The sequence below is a fragment of the Cervus canadensis genome, chromosome 14 (assembly GCF_019320065.1).
Source record: "Cervus canadensis isolate Bull #8, Minnesota chromosome 14, ASM1932006v1, whole genome shotgun sequence".
In the NCBI taxonomy this organism is placed as follows: Eukaryota; Metazoa; Chordata; class Mammalia; order Artiodactyla; family Cervidae; genus Cervus; species Cervus canadensis.
In genome coordinates this window covers 9473873-9492001 of record NC_057399.1, presented here as the reverse complement: position 1 = coordinate 9492001, position 18129 = coordinate 9473873, and the positions used below count along the sequence as shown (strand labels likewise).

The following is an 18129-nucleotide window of genomic DNA, read 5'->3' as shown; positions in this document are numbered from 1 at the left end:
GGAGTTTGGAAGCTTACCTTCATCTGCAGTTTTCTGGAAGAGTTTGAGTAAGATAGGTGTTAGCTCTTCTCTAAATTTTTGGTAGAATTCAGCTGTGAAGCCATCTGGTCCTGGGCTTTTGTTTGCTGGAAGATTTCTGATTACAGTTTCGATTTCTGTGCTTGTGATGGCTCTGTTAAGATCTTCTATTTCTTCCTGGTTCAGTTTTGGAAAGTTATACTTTTCTAAGAACTTGTCCATTTCTTCCAAGTTTTCCATTTTATTGGCATAGAGCTGCTGGTAGTAGTCTCTTATGATCCTTTGTATTTCAGTGTTGTCTGTTGTGATCTCTCCATTTTCATTTCTAATTTTGTTAATTTGGTTTTTCTCTCTTTGTTTCTTAATGAGTCTTGCTAATGTTTGTCAATTTTGTTTATTTTTTCAAAAAACCAGCTTTTAGCTTTGTTGATTTTTGCAATGGTCTCTTTAGTTTCTTTTGCATTTATTTCTGCCCTGATTTTTAAGATTTCTTTCCTTCTGCTAACCCTGGGGTTCTTCATTTCTTCCTTCTCTAGTTGCTTTAGGTGTAGAGTTAGGTTATTTATTTGGTTTTTTTCTTGTTTCTTGATGTAAGCTGGTAATGCTATGAACCTTCCCCTTAGCACTGCTTTTACAGTGTCCCATAGGTTTTGGGTTGTGTTTTCATTTTCATTCATTTCTATACATATTTTAATTTCTTTTTTGATTTCTTCTATGATTTGTTGGTTATTCAGAAGCTTGTTATTTAGCCTCCATATGTTTGAATTTTTAACAATTTTTTTCCTGTAATTGAGATCTAATCTTACTGCACTGTGGTCAGAAAAGATGACTGGAATGATTTCATTTTTTTTGAATTTTCCAAGACCAGATTTATGGCCCAGGATGTGATCTATTCTGGAGAAGGTTCCGTGTGCACTTGAGAAAAAGGTGAAGTTGCTTGTTTTGGGGTGAAATGTCCATAGATATCAATTTCGGTCAGCTGGTCCATTGTGTCATATTTAGGTTTGTGTTTTCCGTTGTAATTTTCTGTTTAGTTGTATCTATCCATAGTTGTGAGTGGGGTATAAAGTCTCCCACTATAGTTTACTATTATTCCTCTTCATACTCGTTAGTGTTTGCCGTACATATGTGGTGCTCCCTATGTTGGGTGCATTAATATTTTATTAATGTTATATCTTTTCTTGGCATTGATCCTTGACATTATATAGTTGTCCTTCTTTTGTCTCTTTCCAACATCCTTTATTTGAAAGTCTATTTTTATCTGATATGGAGTATGCGACTCCTGCTTTCTTTTGGTCTCTGTTTGCATGAAATTATTTTTTCCAGCCCTTCACTTTTAGTCTGTATGTGTCTCTTGCTTTGAGGTGGGTCTCTTGTAGACAGCATATATAGGGGTCTTGTTTTTGTATTCATTCAGCCAATCTTTGTCTTTTGGTTGGGGCATTCAACCCATTTACATTTAGGGTAATTATTGATAGGTGTGGTCCCGTTGCCATTTACTTTGTTGTTTTAGATTCACGTTTATACAACCTTTCTGCATTTCCTGTCTAGAGAAGATCCTTTAGCATTTGTTGAAGAGCTAGTTTGGTGGTGCTGAATTCTCTCGGCTTTTGCTGACTCCATTTTAAATCTGTATCTATATATTTTAAGTTCAGTGATACTAAAAGCTTGCAAGTGCCGATTCTCAGAGGTAATGTTGTGCAGGGTGGTTATGTATTAATTTCTTCATGGCTTTGTAAGTCCAGGTTTATCAGACCTCACACCTCTTCAAACACTTGCCAGTGTGCATTCCTCAAACACCAGTTTGAACGAGATGTCAGCTGTCACAGTCACTTTCAGACGAGGTTAACATCACTGAAATCTTTAAATGGCTCTCCAAAACAGTGCTGGGAGTGAGGATGGACAAACGTCATTCCAGCCACAGTTACTGCACAGATGGGACCCGAGCAGTGCTTGCAGTGTGTGTGTGGTATATGGCTTTTGAAAATACAGTAACTGGACTGTGCCTGTGTCATCATCTGCTCTGATGATTCAGGTTCCCTGTACTTTTCACTCTTTCAGTTACAATTACCGTTTCAGTTACAAAACCTCTCTCTCATAGCGTGCCATGAGGACATCTGACCTGAAAGAGGTCTTGACCCAGCTGAAGCAGCAGCCGTGAGAGCCGGCTGACAGACAGCGCTCGTTTAGATGTGTGTGTATATGTGTTCAGCCGTTCGTTTCTGTCTGACTCTTTGCAACTCTAAGGACTGTGCCCACCAGGCTGCTCTGTCCACGGGATTTTCTTGGCAAGAATGCTGGGGTGGGTTGCCATTTCTGCCTCTAGGGGATCCTCCCAGCCCAGGGGTGGAACCTGCATCTCCTGTGTCTCCTGCAGGAGGACTCTTCACTGCTGAGCCACCGGGCGTGGCTACTCATGATCCAGAATGGTTATCATTCATATTTGTTCTGTTGTTTAGTCGCTAAGTCATGTCCGACTCTTTGTGACCCCCAAAATTGCAGCTCTCCAGGTTTCCCTGTCTTTCATTGTCCCCTGGAGTTTGCTCAAACTCATGTCCATTGAGTCAGTGATGCCATCTAACCATCTCATTCTCTGTCATCTCCTTCTCCTCCTGCCCTCAATCTTTCCCAGCATCAGGGTCTTTTCCAATTAGTCAGCTCTTTGCATTAGGTGGCCAAAGTATTGGAACTTCAGCTTCAGCACCAGCCCTTCCAATGAATATTCAGGGTTGATTTCCTTTAGGATTGCTGGTTTGATCTTGCTGTCCAGGAGACTCTCAAGAGTCTTCTCCAGCACCGGAGTTTGAAAGCATCAGTTCTGTGGCACTCAGCCTTCTCTGTGGCCCATCCCTCACATCCATGCATGACTGCTGGGAAAACCATAGCTTTGACTATGTGGGCCTCTTTCAGCAAGGTGATGTCTCTGCTTTTTAATACACTGTCTAGGTTTGTCATAGCTATTCTTCCAAGGAGCAAGTGTCTTTTAATTTTGTGGCTGCAGTCACCATCCTCATTGATTTTGGAGCCCAAGACAATGAAATCTGATACTGTTTCCACATTTTCCCCATCTGTTTGCCATGAAGTGATAGGACCAGATGCCATGATCTTCGCTTTTTGAATGTTGAGTTTTAAGCCAGCTTTTTAGTCTCCTCTTTCACCTTCCTCAAGAGGCTCTTTAGTTCCTCATCACTTTCTGCCATTAAAGTGGTATCATCTGCATATTTGAGGTTGTTGATGGTTCTCCTGGCAGTCTTGACTCCAGCTTATGATTCATCCGGCCCGGCATTTTACATGGTGTACTCTGCGTATAAGTTAAATAAGCAGGGTGGCAATATACAGTCTTGACGTACTCCTTTCCCAATTTTGAACCAGTCTGTTGTTCCATGTCCAGTTCTGCTGCTGCTTGTCCTGCATACAGGTTTCTCAGGAGGCAGGTAATGTGGTCTGGTATTCCCATCTCATTAAGAATATTCCACACTTTGTTGTGATCCACACAATCAAAGACTTTGGCATAGTCAATGAAACAGTAGATTTTTTTTGAGGGGGGGAATTCCCTTGCTTTTTCTGTGATCCAGCGTATGTTGGCAATTTGATCTCTGGTTCATCTGCCTGTTCTAAATCCAGTTTGTACATCTGTAAGTTCTCGGTTCACATACTGCTGAAGTCCTAGCCTAAAGGATTTTGAGCACAGTCTTGCTGGCATGTGAAATGAGTGCAACTGTATGGTAATTTGGACGTTGTTTGGCATTGCCTTTCTTTGGGATTGGAATGAAAACTAACCTGTGGCCACTGCTGAGTTTTCCAAATTTGCTGGCATATTGAGTGCAGCTCTTTAATAGCATCATCTTTCAGGATTTGAAATGGCTCAGCTGGAATTCCATCACCTCCACTAGCTTTGTTCATAGTGATGCTTCCTACGGCCCACGTGACTTCACACTCCAGGCTGTCTGGCTCTGGGTGAGTGACCACACCGCCGCCGCCGTCTGGGTGACCGCACCGCCGCCGCCGCCGCCGTCTGGGTGACCGCGCCGCCGCCGTCATCTGGGTGATCGCGCCGCCGCCGTCGTCTGGGTGATCGCGCCGCCGTCGTCGTCTGGGTGATCGCACCGCCGTCGTCGTCTGGGTGATCGCACCGCCGCCGTCGTCTGGGTGATCACACCACCGCCGTCGTCTGGGTGATCACACTGCCGTCGTCTGGGTCGTGAGGATCTTTTTCGTGCAGCTCTCCTGTGTGTTCTTGCCGCCTCTTCATCTCTTCTGCTTCAGTTAGGTCCTTGCTGTTTTTGTCTTTTACTGTGCCCATCTTTGCATGAAATGTTCCCTTAGTATCTCTAGTTTTCTTAAAGAGATCTCTAGCCTTTCCCATTCTGTTGTTTTCCTCCATTTCTTTGCATCGATCACTTAGGAAGGCTTTCTTATCTCTCCTTGGTCTGGAGCTTTTCATTCAGTTGGGTATATCTTTCCCTTTCTCTTGTTGCTGTTCGCTTCTCTTCTCTTCACAGCTATTCACAGCTATTTGGAAGGCCTCAGACAACCACTTTGTCGTCTTGTGTTTTCTTTTTCTTGGGGATGGTTTTGGTCGCCACTTCTGTACAATGTTATGAATCTCTGTCCATGGTTCTTCAGGCACTCTCTCTCCCAGATCTAGTCCCTTGAATCCATTTATCACCTCCACTGTAAAACCATAAGGGATTTGATTTAGGTTATACCTGAATGGCCTAGTGGTTTTCTATACGTTTTTCAATTTGAGCCTGAATTTAGCAATAAGGAGCTGATGATCTGAGTCACAGTCAGTTCCAGGACTTGTTTTTGCTGACTGTATAGAGCCTCTCCATCTTCGGCTGTGAAGAATATAATCAGTCTGATTTTGCTACTGACCACCTGGTGATGTCCATGTGTAGAGTCGTCCCGTGTGTTGTTGGAAGAGAGTGTTAGCTATCACCAGATGTGTTCTCTTGGCAAAACTCTGTTAGCCTTTGCCCTGCTTCATTTTGTACTCCAAGGCCAAACTTGCCTGATATTCCAGGTATCTCTTGACTTCCTACTTTTCATTCCAGATGAAAAGGACATCTCTTTTTTGGCGTTAGTTTTAGGAGGTCTTGTCGGTCTTCATAGAATCGTTCAACTTCAGCTTCTTCAGCCTTAGCAGCTGGGGCATAGACTTGGTTTACTATGATACTGAATGATTTGCCTTGGAAACGAACTGAGATCATTCTGTCATTTTTGAGATTGCAACCAACTGCATTTCAGACTCTCTTTGTTGACTATGAGGCCTACTCCAAAGGAACTCTTGCCCACAGTTGTGGATAGAATGGTCATCTGAATTTAATTTGCCTATTCCCGTCCATTTTAGTTCACTGATTCTTAAAATGTTGATGTTCATTCTTGCCATCTCCTGTTTGACCACGTCCAGTTTACCTTAATTCATGGACCTAACATTCCAGGTTCCTGTGCAGAATTGTTCTTACAGCATCAGACTTAACTTTCACCACCAGGTGCAGCCACAACTGAGCTTCGTTTCTGCTTTGGCTCAGCCTCTTCGTTCTTTCTGCAGCGATTTTTCCATTCTTACCCAGTATTGTACTGAATAGCTACCGACCCGGGACATTCATCTTTCAGTGTCATATCTTTTTGCCTATCCATACTGACTATTCATTATTCATCTTAAGAGTATGTTTTAAATAAATATATTAAAAAAATTTTTGTACACAATTTTAGACTCTCCTTCTTCTCCCAACATATTTGTGACCTCCTGTTTCGGAAACATTTCTTTGGCAAGAAAAGAATATATATATATATTTGGCTGTGCAGAAGAGCATGTGGAATCTCGGCTCCTCGACCAGGGATTGAACCTGTACCCCCTCTATGGCAGCATCGAGTCTTAACCACTGGACCATCAGGGAAGTCCCTGGCAAATGTTTTTCTGATTGCTCTCACGAGTTCAGGATTCAAAGATGGGAAAACAAATTTTAAAAACCTCCATTCTTAATTTAATGAGAGACACTTTAACAGCAAACTATAAATAGACTTGTGCTAACCTAAACGTATATAGAGAGAGCTGTGAAAAAAAAATTGAAAGGAGTCACCCAGTTGTCTTATGGGTAAGGAGAGGTTTAGAGCACATCATGGAAAAGATCTTGTTTGAATAGGATCGTAAAATATGAGAGGGTGGGTTTAAACTAGGCAGGGAGATAGGATCTGTAAAGATCAAGGTCATGAAATATATGAACATGATAATGATGAGAAGTCTGTGACTCTGGATGGCATTTGTAATGTGAACAGTAAGTTGGAACTCCACGGTAGAAGCTAGACCCACTGTTTCACTCTTGTTTCATATACTCTGAGGGAGCCATGAAGATATTAGAACAGGGGGACTATTCGTGACAGTATTTTTATATATAGAAATTACCACACTGTATTGTAATGTTCTGCCTCACTGATCATTGGAGCTCTTCAAGGGCTATGACCATGAATTATTAATCTTTGTATACTAAACTTCCGGTAGAGTAACTGATAAAGCTAATGCTTAGAAAACATTGGTTGAATGACTAATCATGAGTAAACAGGATTCGGAAGAATGATGACGGTCTTCTGTGGTGGTGGTTTTAAATTTTCGTGGGTGACAGACCACTTTGTAGTTCTGTTGAAAATGTAAATACATACAACATTTGGCCTACAATTTCATGGGATTCGTGTATTCCTGAAGCCAGTCTGTGGATTCCTGGTTCAGAATCCTTCCTTAGGAAATTACACCCAGGGAGCCTACAATCACTACCAAACCTCACCATGAATAAACGACTGTCTCTTTCAACAGTCTTTAAATGTTAGATCTTTCTTGTACTTTTCTTGAATTATCTTCATGCTTGGGAGGATTTAGTTCAAAGAGCTGAACTATCTATGAAGAAAGAAAAGAACTTTTATAATGACTAAGTTAAAACTTTGCTGGTCTGTAAAGATAATAAAGCATGCTTAATTAAGCCAGCAGCCAAGAAGCAGCAGCTAGAGGTGATGCTGATGGTCCCTGAGTTTGGATTTAACAAGTGAGGTAGGGGTCCTCAAGACCTTCCTCAGGCTTGATGATTTACTAGAAGGACTCATAGGACCCAGAAAAGCTGTTAATACTCATGGTTTTTATTTATTACAATGGAAAGATATATTAAAATCATCCAAAGGAAAAGGGAAGGCCCATGGGGAAGAGTCCAGGAGAAACCAAGGGCCAGCTTCCAGATGTCCTCTCCCAGCGCAGCATCACCGGTGTGCTCAGAACTTACTCAGGGACGGCAGCACGTGGGAGTGTTGCCAGCCAGCGAAGTTCCCTGGAGCCTTGGTGTCCAGGGGCTCGGTCACAAAGGCTCAGTCACATAGCACTCTTATGAGGGAGGATATTTCAGGGTGTCAGAGCTCATCTCCCAGGAGCTGGCCAAGGACCAGTCCTGAAGACAAGCCTTTCTTGAGGACGTGCGAGGTTTGAGCAGCTTGGACTTGCTGAGTGAACCCTTTTCCCGCACGCCAGATTAGCTGTTGAGAGTAGCTAGCTTTCTTCTGGCCTGCCTGTCTGCCCAGCCACTGTTCTAGTTACAGCAGGCCTCCCTGGCCTCACCGCAGATGGCCATTCTGCAAACCTGGACACTTCCCTTTCCCGATGTGTAATTGGACTCAAGGATGTATCTGTGCTTCTCATGAGAACACAGTGATCTCCCACTCATTTCACGGTTTTTGAATGTTGTGTACCAAGCTTAGTTCTAGATGTAGATTTACAGAATCTGCCCTCAAGAACCTTAGAGTTTCATGAGGGAAAGGAGAAGATGGTTCCGGTAAGCAGTGTGTGAATGCTTTGGGGAACACTTAAGCTTGTTGGCAAGCTTAGTGAAGGGTTCTGTGTGTATGGGAAGGTGTTGATTATAACTAGAAGACTTCCCTTAAGGAATTACTCTTCAAGTTGAGCCATAAAGATCAAATAGATAAAAGTGGGCATGAGGCAAGTGTTTCTCCAGTTATTTCTATAGCCAGTTGCCTTTGTGGTTGGAGCACATGTCTTGTTACCTTGCTTATGAGAAAGTACTCTAATCCTGATGGGAAGATACATGTCTTTTTTGGAGTTTGCACAGGAGAAGGGAATGTCTGGCTCAATACAAATCTGTTTCCATTACTCTATTACCATAAGCTTACCCTAAGATTTCCAACCTACAGTGAGGAGGAGGTAGGATTTTCATACTGTGCTCCCCAGTGGAGGGAATATATGAATCCCTAATTTTGGACTGATAAGAATAAGTATAACCTTTGTAAATTTCAGTGTACTGCATTTTAAATGGGAGGACAAATGCTTGCCTTGCACAGATAAAATTGCAAGTAACAGTTTTTCTCTACTTGGAAGCCAAAAAGGTTTAGGAAAAAAATCTGGGTCCAAATTTCAACATGTACCTGTATAATTAGAATCAGGAATGTTTCAATATTAGTACAGAGATGATGGGATAATTTAAAATTGTAACCTTGACAATTTTCTCTGATAGGATCTTTTTTCTTTTTTTCCAGCGTTACAGTGTTTCTGCCACCTTTGTACGAAAGACAATTTTACTTGTGTCACAGATGGGCTTTGCTTCGTCTCTGTCACAGAGACCACAGACAAAGTCATCCATAACAGCATGTGCATAGCTGAGATTGACCTCATTCCACGAGACAGGCCATTTGTGTGTGCACCGTCTTCAAAGACCGGGCATGTGACTACAACGTATTGCTGCAATCAGGACCACTGCAACAAAATCGAGCTCCCGACCGTCGGTGAGTGCGTGAGGTTTGTTTTTTTCTTGACACTATAAGAAAAGCTCTTAGACGATCCCCGTTTATTCAGTTTAGAGGCAGAATGTAACGAGTCCATCCTAGCAGAGTCATGAGCGCAGCCAGAATTCTCACTCCTGGGTGTGTTGCTTGAGAAGGTGGTGCCGAGATAGACTTTCTCCGAGGTCTGTCGTGCCTAAAAGAGTAGTGGGCACTTTTAGAGAATCCTCACACAGGCCGCCACAGCAGTAGATCCTGAGAGTGTCCCTACTTGCATAATGCTCCAGCCTTTGAAAGCAGTCAGTAATGGACGGGGAATGGAGAGCAACTCAACAATCCAGACACCTTCACTTGTGATTTCACCTTGCTTTATGATCTTTATGTATACATTATTCCATGTGATTTCTCGGTTTTTGGTCCCTCACCATAGTTCACGTTTTAAAATGTCCTAGGAGAGCCAGAAATTAGAAAACTTCATAAACAGGATTGGAGTAGAGATTCTGGTAAGGATACTCGTCTGAGCTCAGGTGTCTAACCCTGCCGTCACTTTTCCCGGTGGGCCCCTGGGGGCTCAGACGGTAAAGAGTCTGCCTGCAGGGTGGGGTTCCCAGGTTCCATCCCTGGGTTGAGAAGATCCCCTGGAGAAGGAACTGGCAGCCCACTCCAGTCTTCTGGCCTGGAGAACCCCATGGACAGAGGAGCCTGGCGGGCCATGAGGTCACAAGGAATCAGACATGACTGAGCGACTATGTGATGTGATACGATGGTCTGTCACTTTTCCCAAATAGCTACTATAATAAAGGAATACAGGATTGAGGAAAAGCTGTATTAGTGCTAGGGGAATTCATGGAAGAAGTGTCACCTACATGCACGCAGAGTCGTCAGAAACTCTGCAGTTGATAGTGCAGATGATGACAGTCTAGTCAAGAACTGACTACCTGTAGGCGAAGAAGTAGGTGAAGCAGCTGCGCGCAGAAGCCCAGCAGCGCTTTCAGCTGAGAGGCTGGCGCGAGGCTGGGCTGCCGGGGCCGACCCTCGGTTCTCCTTCAGGGAGCGCCGCGCTCGGTGCTCAGAGGCGCAGACCCCGGCGCGCAGTGTCCACTCAGAGGCGGTTTAGGCGTCTACTAGTTAAAGCAGGAAGCACTGCTGGAGCCCCGAGGAAAGGGCCAGCCCTGCCAGTCGCGGAGCAGGCAGGCCTCCACCTGGTTCACGTGATGACAGCAAAGCAGAACCAGATCTTCAGCACAAAGAAGGTCCTTGTGGCAAAGCTCTGTCAGACCGTAATCTTTCTGACTTTTATATAGTTATTTGCAATTCTAATGTGACGAAGAGAAGAATGATTTCAGAATTTCCCATTTTTGTTGTTTGAAATGGCTTGAAATATCAGAATGGAGACTCACAAAACCTTATGAAGAACTCACTTTATTTCTAATGCTAAAATACACAGATCCGTCATTCCCAGGTCCCTGATAATCAGACAGCAAATGATTTTACCAAATGGAAAGATTCCATGGTTCAAAAGAAGTGAACTGAACTGGATAAATGAGAGTATATGTCATCCTATGAAATAGACTTACCACATGATAGGGAAGAACTCTGAGAGAGTCCAAGGTCTGTTTTCAGTAGTTCACAGTGAAATGAGAACATTTCACAGTGGTTAAAGATTGCTTTCAGATGAAAAGCTCAATTGATAAATTATTTAAAAAAATGCAATATTGAAAGTGAACAGCAGACTGGATACTATTTTATAATCAAGTGTGAGACAAGCTTAAGGCAAGACAAGCTTGAGAAATTCTGTTACAATTCAGAAAAAAGACAGTTGGTGAGCAAATTAAGAGATACAGAGGACAGATCTAGATGATCCAATGTGCTTACTGTAAAACCAGAAAAAGGCAAAAAGGACAGACAAAAGAGAGAATACTATGTAAAATTAATGAAGAATTACTTAACCAAATATATATAATGAAAAATCCATCAATTTTCAAGAATAAAGGAAAAGTGTACACATTCAGCACAAGTGAACACTGATTACCTATAAAAGGAAAAAGTTCAAATTATTATGTTTTTTTAAAAAAATACCAGGAGGCAATGAAATATCATTATATTGCTTGTTACCCAAATTCTTCAGATGAGCCAAGATTTTTCCTGTGTAAAGGCAGCAGCCAACTTCAGATAATCAAGTATTCAGTGTGTATGCACTCATGTACTCCTTCTGAAAGATAGGATTCGTTATAAGAAATCAGTCCAATAAAGATCTCAACATGATAAAGATGTGATGTGAAGGAAATGGTGGTGGGCCATGAACCAGTAAGTGTCAGAATGAATGCCTAAAGAGTTATAATTAATGTGTTTCTGAAGCAATGCAAATTAAGTTGTTAATTGTTAAATTATAAAAAATGATCTTGAATTAAAAGGCTCAGTGATTAAAATAAACTGGAAAGTATACACGTGCAAACTCTATTAAAAAACGGTATATTTTTGCATGGAAAAAAAATTGGTGGAGATATATAGATACACAGAACATGCAAAGATGAATTTTAGGGGGATTGTGAGGCTGTAGATAAATTTAACTTTTGCTCATCTGTATTTATACTTTTTAATTTTTTTCTTGCTATGAGCATATATCCTGGCCTTGGAATAAGAAGATAAGCCAAACTGCTTTTTTAAGAAAAGAAAAGACAGTGACTCAAGAAATATTTAATGAGAGTTGTTCCAGATTATCGGTTCTCCTGTTAGTAATCTGAGAGAGATGGGAGGTGGGGAGGTGGGTGTACAATGTTTGCAGTACCCGGCCTTGTTGTTTAGGCTCACTACAGAGAGACTAAGTGGATGTTGACAGAGCTAGTGATCGTAAAAGGGGAGCCAGTGGGAGAAGATGAAGTGCTTCACTTGCTATGGGTTTGAGCTCCATGAGCTGCTGTCATGAGGCTGTGACTAACGGTAGTGACCAGCTGCAGGAAATGAGGAAGATCAGGAAACTGTGGACGCCGCCTATAGTGTTACTGTTGTTGATTTCATTTGAGGCCCTTTTACAGGAAAGCCGTCCTCTGGCCTTGGTCCCGTGGAACTGGCAGCGGTCATCGCTGGGCCCGTCTGCTTTGTCTGCATCTCACTCATGCTGATGGTCTACATCTGCCACAACCGCACCGTCATCCACCACCGAGTGCCGAACGAAGAGGACCCCTCGCTGGATCGCCCTTTTATTTCAGAGGGCACGACGCTAAAAGATTTAATTTACGACATGACAACGTCGGGTTCTGGATCAGGTAATGTGTTTCTTTTTCCTAAAATGTCTTTTTAAAATTAACTGTATTTATTAGTTGGTTAAGCCAGTTGGCTAAATTTGTAAAAATTTGGGCTAGTGTGAATACTACCCCAGGTTTGAACCTTAATATAGGTCTTTAAGCTAGGTTTATATCTGACTGTGGCTAGTTTAGGAAGGACAAATTAGAAGTGACTGACTTGTCAACATTTCATCAGTAAGTCACCTTCACATTTGTGTAAATTTCAAAGCATTCTCACCTTCTCATGACTGTGCAAGATAAAAAGGATAAGAACAGTTATTCTTCTGTAGCTGAGGCTGAAGTTCAAAGATGTTCAAATAATCTGCAGTTACCCATTCTCTTCAGGACTGTTTAGCAGCTTTATTTTTATATTTGAAAGCAGGTGTGACAGAGAGTGTGTTTGAAATTGTGAAGGCTATTTGCTTTTTTAACAAGAAATTGCTGTCTTTGGCTCGGGCCTATTTCTTGTTGTTGTTTTTATTAAATGAAAGAATTTTTTGTCATTTTCTCCCTTAAGAAAATGCCTGACCACCTTGTTATTTAATACAGCTTTATGGATCCGTGGCCCTTCTGATATTTGCTTTTCTCAGTTTGTTGATTTATGTAGGATCAGAAATAGATTACCCAATTGCCTGAAGCAGATTAACTTCAAATAAGGGCTAGATTCATGGATACAAAGATTTAAATATATATATATAATGAAAATTTCACAAATTATATAATCAAGTGATTAAAGGAACTTTAAAGCAAAAATTATGACTAGGGGAAGCATATGGCTCTGAAGCATAAAATCACAGATACAAAAAAAGTTCACAAAGTGAAAAATGCTTTATTTCAAGGGAATCGAGGTATATTTTAAGGGATGTATATGTATATATGTTCATTCATTTAAGTATGAAGAAACTGATTTCATGACCTGAAGTTTTCTTCTGTAGAATTTGACCATAAATATTCCATAAGTTCTGTCTATGCATACAGGCTTACGAAGGAGCCCAGGTCTCTTAAGGCAGCCTTGTAGGGATTCCTGGGACTCCTGTGAGGAGGGAAGCAATTAGAAGCTGGATTAGAAAGAGCAGCCTTAGTTCTGAAGATGTGGTAGAAATGGTGGAGGAGTGGCCAGAGATTATTTTACGGCTTCCCTGGGGTTCCCCTTTGATTCTGAGTTGAAGGGTTCTCAAAGAATATCTGGCTCATTCCAGGAGTTATCCTGGAACAACAAAATATCTTAAGCAATGACCAAAGTCACGGAAAACTAGGGTGGCTTCAGATCATGTGGAGTATTAATCCCTTGGACCTGCCCTCTTGTGGCCAAACTTGAACCCGAGGGAGTCAGAGCCGTGCACACCTGGCAGGGTTGTGTATCTGGCCTCAAGGGGAGCCAGTCTTCCTAAATGGTTAAAAGAAATTGCTGTCTGGATGGCAGTTGATTTCTAAATAAGAATATATTTACCTTTTAAGATACAGATATGAAGTAAAGAATGGAATGGTTCTTTTTCCACTTTATCTATATTTCTAGGTCTGTCAGGGACCCAGCTCCACTGAAAGCGTCTTTCCTTTTATGCCTCCTCCTGCCATGTAGAAACTTGTCTGCACTGTTTGCCAGCTCTGTGGCTTTGGGTCGTTCGCTGATGTCTCATGCTGGAGTTATTTCATCTTTAAAATGAAAATAGTGAATCCTGCCTTGTATACGTCATTGAGTTTGTTGTGAGATTCAAATGAAATGGTGTGTTTGTGTGAAAGCTCTGAAGCACTTGGTGGATTGTAAAGTTTTAGCCAAATGACAGGTGTTACTCTTACTGAAAAGGTATTTGGGAAAAAAAGCTGACATACAATTATGAATTTGCTGCATTTTACAAAAAAGCTTTAGTTTAAGGCCTCTTTCCCTGTCATAGTTTATTCTGTGCTGAATGACTTCCAGATTTATCCAGACAGAAACTATCTTCTGTTGAATGATAGCAGAAAGTGCTTTTTCTCTTATTTATTATAAAGCCTGAATGCCACTTCATGAATGGAACTCATGCCTCTGAGTAAGTCTAATATATATGAATAATACCCTTTTTCCTCAAAGACTGAAAGAACTAAAAGGTAAAACAACATTTTATGTTATGAATTCAAATGTTTGTTACTTAGTACCATATTTGAGGACGGGCCCTGTCGCTCTCTTTCAAAGACTGTACTTTTTAACTTTGGAATTGCGGGAGACATTAGAGAGCTGGGTTCTGTACCAACTTAAAGCTAACCTCATCCCTGTTGCGTGAATCTGAATCGTAGGTTGTGCATGTGCTTATTTTTAAGCACATTCATCTATTTAAGCAGTCATTAGATTGAAAAGTGTGTGTGGACATGCATATGGGTATGTCAGTTTTTGAGAATGTGAGTCTCTTAACCCGGTGTTTATTATGCCTTGTTCACGCTTATGATCTCTTTAATGTATGCATATTGTTATGGTCTTATTTCCATTGTTCACTGCATGTGAAGGTGCTTGGACCATGCATTTTTCCCTGTTGTAGCTTCCTCTCAAGCAGTTCTGAAAGGTACAGAAGTAAAGCAGAGAACATTGAGATCTAACTTAGGCCTGTTAATTTTTGTCTTTACAAGAAAACTATGACTTTTTTTTTTAATGCTCAGATACTCATGTGGGTTGTGGTAACCAAATACAGAAAATATGATAAATATTGACTTTCCCTGATAGCTCAGTTGGTAAAGAATCCACCTGCAATGCAGGAGACCCAGGTTCAATCCATGGGTTGGAAAGATCCCCCGGAGAAGGAAAAGGCTAGCCACTCCAGTATTCTGGCCTAGAGAATTCCATGGACTGTATAGTCCACGGGGTCGCAAAGAGTCTGACACGACGCAGGGACTCTGATGCTTGACTTTGTATTCTGGTTCTGCCTCTGTCAGTGGTGAAGCGGAAGACAGACTTCTCCTTGTCCTCTTAGCCTTTCTTGACTGTACCATTTACACGCGTCTTGAACGTGTCAGGTGTTTCCAGACTTCCCATTTGCTATTCCCCTTTCTTTTTGGCTTCCTTGGTGGCTGGGTTAGATCCCTGGGTTGGTTAGATCCCTGGAGAAGGAAATGGCAACCCACTCCAGTATTCTTGCCTGAAGAATCCCATGGATGGAGGAGCCTGGTGGGATACAGTCCACGGGGTCGCAAAGAGTTGGACACGACTAAGCGACTTCACTTTAACTTTCTTTTTTGTTCCTTGCCCTTCTAACTTCAAGATCAGCCTCCTGAAAGGAACCTTATTTTCTGTGTGTTTTTAATATTTATTAATACATAAATAAATAAAACCCTGGTGGCTCAGGTGGTAAAGAATCCGCCTGCAATGCGGGAAGCCCAGGTTTGATCCCTAGGCCGGGAAGATTGCCTGGAGGAGGGCGTGGCAGCCCACTCCCGTATTCTTGCCTGGAGAATCTCCATGGACAGAGGAGCTACATTCCCTGTGGGCTACGGCCCTGCAGTCGCAGAGTCCGACACGGCTGAGCGACTGGGCACAGCACAGGGGATCGTGGCCGCGCTGGGCCTTCGCGGCCGCACGCCGGCTTTCTCTGGCGGCAGCAGGCGGGGCGCTCTTCACTGCAGTGGCTTCTCTAGTTGCGAGCGCAGGCTCTGGGTGCACGGGCTTCGGTCATCGTGGTGCGTGGGCCTCGCTGCCCAGCAGCAGGTGGCATCTTCTTGGACCAGGGGATCAAACTGGTGTCCCTGGCATCGGCAGGCTGATTCTTACTGCTGGACCCCCAGTGAAGTCCCTGAGATGAACTCTGACGTATCCTTGCCATCCTTGTAAGTGCGTGGTGTGGCCCGGTTCAAAGGCTTTAGTGTCTGCTGTATGTACTGACAGTGCGTTAGTGTCCACTGTAAACAACATAGTTAGGAACTGGTTATTCATAATACAGATGAGCTCCTTCATTTAATTTCTGCAGGTTTATTTTTAACCAGCAGTTTCCTTGTAAAGACAACTGTTTACAATTAGACTGCTAACTACTTTGCAGGAAGTAGGGGGCAGATGGGTAGAACAAGGGAAAAGACCTATTTGAGAAGCTTAAAGATGAAAAGAGACAAAGATTTAATGTTTGTATTTATAAGCATTTCGCACTGGAAACCAAAGAGAGCAGATAATTGCATTTGCCTCCATTGGGTTAACTGGATCTAGCAGGCAACTCAGCGCAGCTTACGTGTGACACAGATTTACGCACATTAGACGGTAGACAGTGCAGAGCGTGAGGCGCACGGTGGTTTAATGGCCAGTGCCGGTATAATTTAAGGTGAGTTAGTCCGTGAGCTATTAAGTGAATTAGCATAGTGTTACTTAAATTTTATAGGTAGTTAAATACTTTTATATAAATGAAGTGTGGTAAAATATTAAACTCTATGTTAAAATAAAGCAAGTTCTTTTGGTGAGAAAACTGCCAACATCTCATCACCAAGGTAAGTCACTTGTCATCATTCTTTGAGATGTTAGAGCTGTGTGGGGAGCCAGTCCCTAGCACATAAGTGAGTAAACTGCCTGTCCTGAGATGGTTTCTGTGACCATTTTTAAAGTCAGACCATAATTCACTTCTCTTGGTTTTGGTGTTTACATACTTTTCCCCTCCCATTCTTAAAACTTACCAGACTCATCTTTCTGAAGTAAGACTTTTAAATCATTTCTTCCCGTCCGTGGCCCCTTTTCAGAAATGTCTGCCAGTCCCTCTTCCCCTAGGCTCTTCTCTGGGCATCTTGAGCTTGGCGTTCAGTACGCCTCACATTCTGACGCAGCTTCCCTGTTCTGCTATTTTACTACACACGTCCCCGTTCTGCTTATCTAAGCTGGTTCCCTAAACGTGTATCTTCCATTTCCTTCCTTCTGCTTTTGCTTGTATATTCCTCCTACCTAAACACCTTACCTTCTCTTCTTCTTTAGTCCTATCCCTTCTGTAAACCACAGTCTAAATTCAGCTTATCTTTTAAAGCCTACCTTGACTCTTAGGCAGGAGTTTCTGGATCCTTTTATTAATTTCCTTTTTATCATGAATTATTGATTTCACAAATTTACTCTGTATTTCCTCAGTGAGATTTTAAGTTACTAAACCTTTCTGGGTCATCTTTAACACCTATCCTGGTTTAGAAACACATACTGATATTTTATATTGAATGCTGTTTGTTTTGATCCTTAGGTTTACCATTGCTTGTTCAGAGAACAATTGCGAGAACTATTGTGTTACAAGAAAGTATTGGCAAAGGTCGTTTTGGAGAAGTTTGGCGAGGGAAATGGAGAGGAGAAGAAGTTGCTGTTAAAATATTCTCCTCTAGAGAAGAACGTTCATGGTTCCGTGAAGCAGAGATTTATCAGACTGTCATGTTACGTCACGAAAACATCTTGGGATTTATAGCAGCAGACAATAAAGGTCGGTGACATTTGCTTCTCCTGTGAGTGTGACAAAATATATTTTAATTCCTTCTACACATAAGACTATTAAACACTGTCATATTTGATGAGAAATGGATATTTGTCATATTGGTTAGACCTATTAAGTAAAACAGAATACATTAGAAGCCTTTAGAAACAGGAACTTCTAAAAGATTTTCTTGATTCTTGACATGTTCCTAAACCTCTAATTACTTCATAAAGTATAAAGAGCTATTTAAAAAGACAAAAAGTGAAACTATATGCTTTTGTTAATTTGGTTCTGGGAAGTTAGATATTGAATATAGTCATAACAGAGAAAAAAAATTCATCAGCTCTAGTTGCCCAGAGTTCTGAGATAGACTAGAGCTCAGATATGTTTCGTTTTAATCTCTTCCTGACCATTAGGGCATTCTAGTATTTCCTAATGAGCTTATTTATAGGGAGAATAAAAATAACTTCTCAACTGTATTCTGTGTTTAAATTTCTAGGGCTAAATAGATTAGTCTTTTAAGTAAACTCAGAGAAATGGTTTCTCTAAAACTGCCTTGGTAACCATGTGGATGAACCCTGTCTTGCCTGTGGTACACGGGTGACTGAGGCCAGGGGTCAGATCAGATGCTGAAGCAAGTGAGGAAGCCATGTGCGTAGACAGTCAGG

At 41.9% G+C, this 18129-nt stretch overlaps 1 protein-coding gene across 2 annotated transcripts in view; it reads left to right on the top strand.

Annotated features, from left to right (window-relative positions):
* Positions 1 to 18129, top strand: part of TGFBR1 (transforming growth factor beta receptor 1) — a 75080-nt gene that overhangs the window by 28595 nt on the left and 28356 nt on the right. The window contains exons 2-4 of one of the 2 annotated variants that reach the window (XM_043487109.1): positions 8551 to 8796; positions 11817 to 12059; positions 17240 to 17470. In XM_043487109.1, the coding sequence (XP_043343044.1) occupies positions 8551 to 8796; positions 11817 to 12059; positions 17240 to 17470 (720 nt within the window). The remainder of the gene's footprint in view (positions 1 to 8550; positions 8797 to 11816; positions 12060 to 17239; positions 17471 to 18129) is intronic. The other variant, XM_043487111.1, reaches the window with a different exon arrangement.